Source organism: Olea europaea, chromosome 3, assembly GCF_002742605.1.
Source record: "Olea europaea var. sylvestris chromosome 3, O_europaea_v1, whole genome shotgun sequence".
Lineage (NCBI taxonomy): Eukaryota > Viridiplantae > Streptophyta > Magnoliopsida > Lamiales > Oleaceae > Olea > Olea europaea.
Window position 1 is genome coordinate 2,879,637 of NC_036239.1, and position 12,345 is coordinate 2,891,981.

The 12,345-nt window shown below is 35.4% G+C and overlaps 1 protein-coding gene across 2 annotated transcripts; it reads right to left on the bottom strand.

Moving 5' to 3' along the window:
- Positions 1–3,200: 3,200 nt before the first annotated feature.
- Positions 3,201–11,752, bottom strand: LOC111382003 (chloride channel protein CLC-c-like). Of its 2 annotated transcripts, XM_023005862.1 has the most exons (7): positions 11,320–11,752; positions 9,650–9,850; positions 7,828–8,005; positions 5,785–6,047; positions 5,182–5,451; positions 3,643–4,771; positions 3,201–3,481 (listed from the first exon to the last, which is right to left on the bottom strand). In XM_023005862.1, the coding sequence occupies exons 1-7, from the start codon at positions 11,532–11,534 to the stop codon at positions 3,386–3,388; spliced, it is 2,352 nt and encodes a 783-aa protein (XP_022861630.1). In that variant the 5' UTR covers positions 11,535–11,752; the 3' UTR covers positions 3,201–3,385. The 2 variants fall into 2 exon arrangements, with proteins under 2 accessions (XP_022861630.1, XP_022861637.1); XM_023005869.1 differs by lacking the exon at positions 11,320–11,752 and having other exon boundaries at positions 7,828–8,010; positions 9,650–9,725.
- Between the last annotated feature and the right edge of the window lie 593 nt (positions 11,753–12,345).

Below are 12,345 nucleotides of genomic sequence, written 5' to 3' on the forward strand. Positions count from 1 at the left end.
AATTTCCAATTGTAAAGTCATCGCCAATAAAAGAACACCAATTTTTAGGACTTTGTCTCAAGAGGTTTGTCACTTACACAATCGTCTGATCCTTTTTAATGATTAGCGACTAACTCGCGCGAAACAGGGTCCGTTGGCATATTTTTGCGAGATGAATGCGGACACAAGTAGGAGACAAAATGTTGAGTAAATTATGGTGGGATCTAAATGAACTCGACTTGCAGAGGCAGACTGACATGTTTGTGGAAACTACACTTAAAATAAATAAATAAATAAATAAATAAAAATTATATTATTTTCCTTTTTCTTTATTTTTTTCGGTTATTCTAACAAAATTAAGAACTCCTTAGTTAGCCTTCGAAAAATAAATCATACACATACCAATTTAGCGGACTTCTAGAAGTTTACCATCCAGAAGTCCTTGAACTGCAGATTTTTTTGCAAACATTTAGGATGAAAGTGCCAAAAATAAAGGATTTGGGACTCAACTACACTTTTAAAAATGTCTGAAAGCCCTGATGCAATTTTCCCTTATTTCAAGAGTCAACACAACCATCTTCTTCGTCATGTTTTTTGCATTATGTATTCATAATGAATTCCTGCCTGCTGATTTTTATTTAAACGCATATTGATAATACAACAAAGTTACATGATTCAAAAAAATATAACCCGTATCGTAAAACAAGTGCACGTATATTGCACATGGACTTTTGGACGCGTATGCAATTTGCACCTCCAAATAATAGTGTGTATAGTTTCATATTCTAATCTTATCAGTTCACTCCACATCAGTGACCACATTACAAAGGAATGATCCTAATTTGTACACAAACACGGTTTGTGAGGCCCACTTGGCCCAAAAAAAAGAAAGGAAGAAGAAGAGAAATGGAAAAAAAATTAGGGTCGAGCTTCTCAACATTTTATATGATAAAGATACGAGTCTACAACCTCTGTAAGTGAGGTTCTAAGTCTCAAACCAATTTAAATAGAGTTATGATATTTGGTCTCAGTAGGGTTACAATCACAGTTTAAGTGTCGTTAACATGACATTAAATGATGTGTGAAAATAAATTAAGCCATTTAATTTGACCTTTTATTCAACGTATCATTTAGCGTCACCTAGAATAAATTGTAACCTCAATGGGGGGTGCGTAGCATTATTCATTTAAATATGTGACTTCGAGCCCTACGTAATCGAAAATGTAAATGTGAATGATAAAATTGCAAGCGGCTTTCAATTGAATTTTGATATTAAGTTGTTTAACAAATTTTCCCTCAAAATTTAAGTAACATGAAAGTCACGTACAATTTTATCAGCCAAATTGACAGCTTCGATCATGTGGAGGTGCAAATTCATAGGTATAAATGTTGGAAAAAATTAATTAGTTGCAGTAGTGATCTAAACAATATAATGCAGAAATATGAAACTTATCTTCCGATCGAGTCTCGTGACAGCACGATGTCCTAAAATGAAATTGCCCGTCAATAATTGCTGCGACCTTCGTGGACAATCACTCTCAAGATACAACGATCGTAAACCACTTGTGCAGCAATCACGAATGATTTTTCTAGAACTCTCAATGGTACTCCAAAATAAATATAAAAATCCGAATATAAGAAATTCAGAATATGGAAAGGAGGGTTGATGCAAGACGATTTTTCTATTGTCTTTTTTTGTGTGTATTTTTCTCAAAACGAGATATGGGTTTATATAGGCAAAATGGTAGTAACGGTTTTCACCATGTTAATGCAGAATTTTAATAACTGAGTAGTGGATGTTTTAATGGTTATTAGTGGGTTGTTACAAAAACAAACAGTCAGAAAATACTGACTAGTTTTACCCATTAAATAATAAAGAAAAAATATTTATTTTAGTCAAGAAAGCTCAAGAGTCCAAGGCTCCAAGGCCTCAATCAAGACATTTTAATATCTGCGTGGGGAGTGACTCGAATCCCTGACGTCCCACACAAATATCACATTTCCCACCATTTTGGCACTTTATCTAATTTGATTATTTCTTTCACATTTTATATTTATACCATAAATATATAACAATAAATGGGTTGGGAATCCATAACTTCAATTCCAAAGGTTGGGAAACCATAATCAGACCATGTGAAAGGTTAAGGAGTTCAATCCTATTTTTTTTTTTTTTTCAAAAATGATATAAATTGCGATAAAAGTTAAATGAGTAATGGATTTAATTCCAATGATACTCGGCATTAATCTAGACGACTGCACAATAACAATAAGTTCCACATCCTACATGACATTCTATTTTTAAAGGCAATACATTCCTCTCAAAATGAGTCTTTTTAACTAGCACATAAAGTGCATGATTGGATAGTGTGATATGAATCAAATCCCCACTCTTCTTCTTCTTCTTCTAAATCATCTGCAACGTCCTCTTCTCATTCTCCTCTTCCATAAATTCTTAATTCCATTCTGTATCAAATCATCCCATCTGTATTAACTCTGTCATATTATTTCATGTTTTGCATTTTTTACAGGGAAAGAGGACTTCTTAATCTTTCCTTTGTGGAGGAAGAACTCACTTCAGGAACTTGTTCCCATTTTTTAAATGGGAAATTTCATTCCTAATTCTTCCCCATTTGGGAAGCTTTTTCCAGTTCAGTGCCTCGGTATAATTTAAACCATTTTCCTGCAGTTGTGGATCCAGTGCTCATTCCCTGTCATAGTAGGCTCCAAAGTATAACTTGTTGAGCAGCAGATATTGAGTGAGTCGTTTATTAGCCTTCTTGGAGATCCTCTAATTCAGAGGGATGCTAGTTTGGAGCTACAATTGAGGAAAATCCAGGAGTCGTTTCACAGTTTATAGGACATGAAAATGGAAGAGCACTGGATGTTGTGACTAAGGATAGGTATCCAGTATCCTCAAACGAGTAGCTTGTAAGAGGCATTTCTATTTTAAGATGCAGGAATCAAGACTAAATTGATACTAATGTTACTTGAGCTTAGCGATCATGATCTTGGTCGAGTAGGAGACCAAGCAATGCTCCCTTGCTTTAATTGCAGAAAAGGAGGATCAACAAAAGACTCAAATGTCGTTGATAAAGGAAAGACAAAATAATCTCAGTAATGTGATAAAATGTTTTTGCAACAGCAATTGCAAGAGAACTAATCTATGAGCATCCGAATGTTATTCAACAAATTTAAATGCCTATTTCACAGTGAAAAAATTCGAAATGAGTGAAGATAATATTATTTTCTACATATTAGGATAAATTCAAGTCCATAATAATGTGATATATATATCCGAGTGTTGGAAGTGAGGGCCTAAAAAATTTGGGCCATCTGTCTTAAAGAAGACGTTTAATGTCAACTAAGAGATGTCACGTGACAGCAACAGGGCGGAGTTCATTGTTCAAGCGTACTTGTGCGAAACGATATGTGGGTAGAGTCCCAAAACATGCTCTGGCATAAAGTCGTGCCGCGTCAAGATTCCAACAATAGGAGGCCTCTGCAAATCATTAAACCAACACATGGTAATATCTATCAATTTCCTTCAGCATCTCAAAGAAATGAAACAAGTTCACAGAGTTCTATCTCTATATGAATGTGAGATGCATCATTTCCATTTTCATATCGAAGAACATAATAGAAAACAATGAAATTTCTTACCCCTGGTGTCTTTGGGACAACACACAAGTGTCTGAGACCAAGTTCCCGAAAAAGGACAGCAGCTTTGGCCAGAGACATAGTCTCTATTACAGTGTATGGAGATGTATTAGTAATTGGATGGAGATCAACATACATCTCCATCTCCTCCTCATTGATGTCCAAATCTTCAACCTTAAGCCCCTTTCCAGATCCTGGCTTTGCAAAATCAAAAGCATGAAACATCCTTAGAAGTTCAGATCTGATTAAGACACGGTTCTTCGTGAACTTTTTAGCATTGAGTAAAACAAGCAAGTGAGACCTCAAAACCAAGCCACACAATTCTGGTGCATCAGTGAATGGTGGCTCATCAATCACAGGAAATCCATTATGCCTGGTCATCCTCAGAGCATGCAATATGTTACCTACTTTCTCGACACTGGAAAATGCAATCAAGGGACCAGAGCAAACATCTCCAGCGACAAGCTGCCTCATGTACGGTTCAGCATGGGCTTCCATGTATGGTAAACCCTTCATCTTCACTATTTGGTCATATACACCCTTGTTGAAACTGTCAGCCACAGTTTTTGAAATAAGAAGAACAAGCATCATTAATGGGAGCATCAATAGATCATTAGTAAGTTCCAGGAGTATGACACAAAGAGATACTGTCATTCTCATGGTCCCACCAAGAAAGGAAGCGGCTCCAAGAAGGCCAAAGAGACCAACATCAAGACTGGCAAAAGATCCCAAGAGTCTCCCAAGAAGGCGTCCGTACGAGGCTCCAGCAAGTATGACAGGGATAAAGAGCCCGGAAGGTATGGCAATACCATAGGTAATAACACCAAGGAAGTACATAGCAGTAAAGAAAATAAATAACGAGGAGATATGAAATTCGCTTTTGTTTCTTGAACTAAATAAATTACGAATGGCATCATCATTGGTGTTAAGGAAAAGGGAGGCAAGATCATTGTAGTGCCCTTCCTGACATTGGAAACTTTTGTAGTTGCCAGAGCGTCCTATTGTGGGGCACTGCACATCCAAGCCAGTGGGGCAGGGAGTGCATGCTGCAAACCATGGAAGGCCGTAGGCACAACAAGAAGTTAGAAGAGAAATGACGACGACAAGCAGGATCTTCAAAGCAGGACCTCTCCTACAAGTAATTGATAATTATCAGCAAAGGATTACATATATTTAAATAAATAATTATGAAAAATCAAAGTGTATTGGAGAAAACACGATTCTGCAAAACATGCATCTTTCCCATGATTATGAACAAAAATTAAAAATAAGATTCAGAAGAAACAGACACCAGATTAGTCTCCAGGTGGAGGAATTGATAAGTGTAACATTACTAGAATAAGAATAAGAGATTTACAAAGTATTCCATAAGGAAGAAGAGCAATCTATATCGGGCAAGTAATTTCCATTTGACAAACTGGGAATAAAAACATAGGTTAATGCATAACATGCAACTACAGTATTTGAAATCCTAGTCAATGAAAAAAAAATTTGTATGGTTGTATAATATTAGTGCATAAGAGAAGGGTTCAACAGGCATACTCATTAATGATGCTGTATGTCCTAAGGACCTTATCCACAAGATAATTGTAAAGGCTTCCAAAAATGCCTCCAAGAACTCCAATTAACATAATTGCGAGTAGATCGGTAGTGTTATAAGAAGGGATTGCTGAATTCACATCAAACATGATCAGACCTCCTTGTCCAAATAATCCACAGTTCCCACTCTTACAAAATTGTATGAGAGATCTCAAAACCATAGCTACAACAGCAGTTGTGAAGAAAGTCCTCCAAAGAAGAGCGCTCCGCCACCTAATACCACGGAAGAAAAAATTTGTTCCTCAAACTGAGCACATGAAGGAATGAACACAAGCTAAAACCTGCTAATGTAACAAAATGAGCTAAAAAAAAATCTCGTCTCCAATCAAATAATTATTATAGTGCCATAGGTTTTTAGATAATTTTCAACATAGTAAAGTTCAGATGCCTCTAGCATGCTTTATTAAAAATAACATATATCAAAGGCGGAGTAAAACCGTGATGTGAATACTTTAACAATGCAATAAGAGTATATATTGAAATTAAATAGAGCAGAACACGTGTTGGCAAAAATAGAAAATGCACTGATTGGACGGAGAGAGAGACCATGAGGCTGCTTCTTCAAGAGCAAAAAGAACACCACCAACTGGTGCACGGAAAGCAACAGCCACACCAGCAGCAGCTCCACAAGTAATCAGATCCCTGCGGTCTCGATCATTTTTAAAGTATCTGAGCCATTTCCAGGTTAGATGATACTTGCGAGAGCCTCCTTGTCCAAGTAAGTTCGCTATGCAGGCACCAGTGTGCACCATAGGTCCTTCCTTGCCCACAACAAATCCAGCAGCAACTCCAAAAATGGAACCAAAAATCTATAAATTTAGCATATTTTAGTAATATTGAATACAAAAAGTTGTAATGGAATCCAGAAAACTAACTGTTTATCTGAATGAGCAGTCAAAAGACCTAAAAAGTAACACATTAAGCAAAAAAAAAAAAAGAACAAAGGAAAGAACTACAGATGAACAAAATATAATTGGCAGTCAATAATTCACATAAAGAATGGTACCAATGCCTTCAAAATGAACCACGCGTGTATGTGGCATTTATAATGACTGATGAGCATTAGCCACTGATATTTAATCTTAAGATAGGAATTGCAAACACTGTGAAACAGATTGAAATCTCACGTTTAACTCCATAAATTGTAAGTGTAACATAATGAAATCTGACCAACTTATGCTTTGGGTTAGTCTAGCCATAAAGCTTCATATTATAAACCAAACTACTGTCTCTTGAAGAACATTGGGATTAATTCAGGTACATCCTTTGGTCCTGGTGCATTTCCAGGGTGGTAAAACTTTAGAAAGCAGGTCCAATACACCATCATGGATCGGAAAATTAAAGTTTGAATACGGGTAAGGCTAGACACTGTAAGAACTTTCTCTAGATGATAGCTATACATTGAGTAAGATATTCAAATTTCTGCAATTTTGGTAAACTATGCTCCATATCCATCTGTAATAAGTACAGCAGCAAATTATTTACATTTGCAAAAGGACGCCTGGTTAACATTTGCAAGAGTGATTTGACATAAGCCCTCAGCTTTTGGCTAAGTATTAAGAATTAAATTTAATAATGGAGAAGGTATTCGAAATTAAGTGAACAATACGACTGTACCTTCCTTGCATGCATGCCATAAGAATAACAATGTATTTTAAACTGCAAAACCATATTGTCAAAGCATTGGTCCATCGCAGAATTCGTGTCCTATACTGTAACCCTTGTTCAACAACTTAGGATATCATAGGTAATTCACTTCCCAAATGGATGCCAGTAACTTTTACTCTTCAACAGCATATTGGAAAAAAATACAAGATCCATAGTTTTAAAGAATATGCTGAACCTTTCAGTTTTACATTCTTTATCACTTTCATCTTAACTGATAGCATTTTCATCAAGATAGTGTCACCCGCACTTGAGCTGTTACCCAGATAAAATTTATACAATACCACCAGCAAATTGACTCCTCTCAAATGAAGCTTTAAACAATTGTCACGAACCTATGCTAATCCATTCTAGATATAGTATATGGTAAACCTGATCATGGTTCCAACTAAATTTTTTTCACCTGCCTTTGAAGATCCAATTTTCTTTTGAGATGTACGGAAACCTATTCATTCCTTCCCCCCACCCACCCCCCAAAAAAAAGGCTTTTCTCAGCTATAATGTTCTCTTTCTTGAAGTAGACATTTTTTTTTTATGAGGGGGAAAAAAAAAACTTCTTTAGGTACATGGTGTGATAGACGAAGATTTGCGATAATTACTTATGAAGAGAAAAAGGAAAAATTACCCAAGTAATTCACTTCTTCAACTTTCACTAAAACTTAGTGCCAATTCAAATAGAAAACCTTCAATTCCAGCAGGAGGGCGTATTACAAACAGACCTCCCCAAAAGTTTCCTTCTCAGTTCGTAGTAGGGCCTAGGGTGCAATTGTTGAATGGCCCTACACGATGTAGATGTAACTTCTCATGTACACAGAAAATACCACAGTATTCCACTTAATAAGTTTGGCAAGGAGAAATGTGTATATCGGGCAAGTAAGATACAGAAGAAAAAAGTGGGAGCATCACAGAAAGATCCATACCAACCTTTACTAATAAGGTGCTTGGAGCCAGAATGGAATGAGCATCCACACCATTGAGGTAGGCTTTCACCTCAGGTATGCCAGACCCAGCTGCTGCAGGGGCAACGAGTGCACATAGCACTGCAGCACAAATGGCCAAAAACATGTTGAGACCAGCAAATGCTGCAAATGCCTGATAATGCCTGCACTGGAATCAATATTACATCATATTTCAAAAGGTAAAAGAGATTGACCAAGTATGTATATTGCCCAGAAGGAGATGTTTTATTGTATTACCAATCATATTATGATAGCAACAATAAAGTGCATGAGAAATCAAGGCATAGAAATTCTCCATTCCATATTTTTTTGAAAATGTTTCTGAAAAGATTCGTTAATAAGTTCAATTCTTTCAGACGAAATTATTCGTTTAAAAAGATCAATGCCTCCTGGTGAGTACGTATTTTGAGCAATTAGACTAAAAAATTTCCATCCCATTCAAAAATGTTAAACTTTCACGATTCAAACTCTGAACACAATGAAGCAGAGCATCCATAAAAAATAAAATGCAGCTCAACCTGAGAACTGCTAAAGCTATGTTCCTGGTGCAGAAGTGGAATTAAAATTCTTGACCAATAAGAAAGTTGAAAAACTTAAAAATTTATAGGGAATAATTTGATTTTAATTAAATGATTATTACAAAATATGTCCTTCCCATATAGGCAAAGAAAGAGCGCAACTCCAAATCATAACGGTGTAAGGAAACAATATCATAAAACAAAAGAAAATTAAAAACATAAAAGAAGTAGAATTAAAAAACTTAAAAGAATTAGAACAAAATCCTGCTACAATAAATAATTTCTAACCAATTTTAATAGGATTGTTCTACATCAATTTCCCCCACTAGAAACTTGTCATTGAGTTTGATTGAAGAAGAGAAAATTAATCAATTTGGAGGAAAATAATCCAAAATTTTTGCCATCACGTTGTGATGAATCGAACATAGCTTGGACTCAAGAAAAATCTGCAGCCATCTGTTACAGTGTTATGGGCTAGTTAAAATGAGTCAAAGTCTGCAATTTTTTGTCGCAGCATAACCTATCCATCCTTGTTCCAGATTCTAGATCGAAGTTGACTATTTTTCAATCCTCCAAACATAGTCATAAGGATGCATGCCGCTACCACCATATATGGTTATCAGCCAAGGTCAAAACCTTGCTTTGATATTAATTTAGTGACGAAGCGGAATTAAAAATTTTGAAACAAGAAAAAAATTGAAAAACTAAAAAAAAAAATTACAGAGAATAATTGGAGTGTAATGAATCGATTATTATGAAGGACGCCAAGCCCCTTCTTATATAGGCAAATAAAGAACTAAACTTCTAATGATAATGGTGTAAGGAAACAATACCATGAAAGGAAAGAAAAAAACCTAAAAGAAGTAGAATTAAGAAATCTCAAAGAATTAAAAGGAAAGAAAAAGCACTGATTTAAACAAGAAACAAAATCCTCCTACAATAAATAATTCTTATCCTATTCGTAATAGGATTGTCCTACATCAGTTCCTATCCATGTTAAATGTACTGCTTAACCACAAAGAGCAATCACAAAATAATGGCACACAGCAGAAACAAGAGCACCATCTTTGGCTGGTGCTAGAGAATATAATGGATGCTATCAGGGGGCATGCTATTAGAAACCACAAGTTACATAGCAATTGACACAATGTGATAATGCCAATAATCAATCATGCACCAAGGACCAAATGTCCCCCGAGACTAATCAGAAAACTTGTTCAATTTTATATGAACCTAGAATATGCCGTGCTGGGTAAAAGTTAGACTTACTTATCGGCAAGCATCAGATTACTGGTGAGCAGAAGCTTGAAACCGGCAATATTTTCAACCGCAAGGTTATTGAAGAATCCAACAAGAGCAGTGCTCAATCCAATAAGAAGAGCAAGAGCCCATTTGAGAATAACATACTGAAATATTTCAACTCTTTTCCTAGACCTCCAGTCCTGCTTAAATAGTTCGTTTTCAGCGATCCTGCAAAAGAACATACCAGCTAGTAAAGTGGAAGTCGTTTGTCTTACCAGATAGATACAGAACATCAAGAACCTAGCGTGTAGAGTAAGAAAGGTTTATGACGAATCCAACAGTCTGAAATAAAACATTTTAATCAGTAATATTCGCACCAGGAGGCTAACCAACGTAATTCCAATCAAAACGAACCTTTACTAGTCAATGGAACCCAAGAAGAATGAGAATTAGTTTCAGGATCAGACTACATGCCTACAGTTGTAGGCTCTCTTTAGTGGAATCTAAAACCGTATTAATTTTGCTGAATCTAATGAATACTTTATTTATGCTAGAGAAGAAATGAAAACTATATTCAAAAGCATAAAGAGATGCTGCTGCTGATACTAATGGAAAAAACAATAAACTCATTCATGGATAATGAATTAAATACATGAGACCAAAATAGGCAAAGGTAGTACAAAACCAATACTGGTATCGCTAAAATAGGCAAAATGGGAACCATAACTTTAAATCATGAACTGAACCACAAATTACTAGTTAGGAACTGGGTCATCGTAAGACAGCACTAAGCATTACAAAAATAAAGGTTCAGCTAAGATAAAGAAACTGAACTTGTAACGATTAGCATCACATTTCATTCAAAATCATGTTGTACCCAACCAACGGTCTTCTTTGCATACAGTATTTTTCTGCCTTCCCAGCTTGAATTTCTTTTTCCCAGGCAGGGGCAAACTCAAATCAACAATGAAACATTTTCCAATCCTTATTTGAAGCCAGCTACCTTATCATCTCAAGTATAGAAACATCTTTTTTTAATGACATTAAACTGAGATGAACGGACAATCCCTTAAATCTAAAGCCAAATTTAGAAAATAATAAAACTTGACAATAATTTAGGCAGAAAAGGTCAAAATAGTAAAATCATTTCTTTATATATGACATACAATCACCCAAAAAAACCCTTCCCTTGAAAAAATTAAGAGCATGTTTGCCTCAGCTTAAAAGCTATGAAAGAGCAGTAAGAAGAATCTTGCTGCCAAGAAAAAGACAAAAGTTGAGGCCAATCTTGGGCAAAAATTCCGCTTCTTTTGCAGAAAGAATCAACGTCAAGGTTGCTATAAATGAACTCAATAGAGCCTTGCCTAATACATATCTTTCCTCAATTAAGCAAGACGGTGACCTTCCATCCCATCCATCCCCCACTTATCGGGTTGTCTAGTTGAACCAAAGTTCAAATCCCTTTTTCCTACAGATTATAAATTTAAAAATGGAAAAAGAATATGAAATGCACAAACGGAATGAATTATCCAGAACAAAAGACAATATGCAACAAAAATACACATAAACTACATACCGTACAGAAAGAAGTATATCAAATACAGAGTCCCAAAACAAATTATGAATCAAGAACCTCAAATAACCACCAGGAAAACCGTGACAAAAAATTTAGAACGTTAGCAAAATTCAATTCTTACTCATAATCAAGACTTTCAATTGGGCAAACATTGGCGCCAACAATAGCAATCTGAGATGTTGTGTTGACCCTGCTCTTCAGCAACGGCTCTTTAACAGCTCCTTCTCTATCAGAATACGTCGACGTATTACTCTCTTTCCTTTCCAAAAACGCACCTCCTCCTCCATCATGTTCAATGTCATTTCCATGATTAAAATTAAAACTATTTTCATCCATCAATTTCTTCGAAATTCTCAACAAAAGACTAAATAAATAATCTTTAAGCAAAATAGATTTTCTAGATTTCAGATCGAAAATTCTTGATATTGAGCTACCATTTACTGCGGACAATAATGAAATAAATATAATTTGTTTTCACATTGATAGAAGGATCGAGACAGAGAAGAATGGGGAGTATGCAATAAAGAATTGATAAATGGCGCCCTCTTATTTATTATGCCCGAAATATGATCAACTGTTCATTCATATCTAATGAAGCCACAGGGCTTTGATTAAGGAAATTAATTATGGTTAAGTATGATTTATTAAGGAGAGAGAAGGATTTGATTGCTTGCCATTAGGATTTTGATATCAACGGTTTGATCCGATATTTTAGTAAGTTGCACGTTTAAGGATGAACTAACCAATTAACCCTTCTTTTTTTCTTTTTTTTTTTCAATTTAATATTACCTTAAATTATATTGCCATCGAGATTCTTGATTAATGTCGATAATGATACTTCGTTCACGAAGGAGGCAAGGATGCGAAGTTGGGCATAAGATATGTCTGCTCCTCGTGTTCTTTTAACTACATTGGAACAATCTCACCGTTTTTATAACTATTATCAAGTATCATCTTAATTCATTATAAAACATTTGGATGATTGGTTGACCATCAGTGGATCACTTGTTGATCATTCAATAAATGATTATCGATTTTGAGTGAAAATTATTCTATAAAATGATCGGTTAGCAATTTTTAGCATCAACAAATCTGCTAAATGAGAAGTGTCCTTCCACTAGTGCAACGAATGAGAGTCAATTGGATT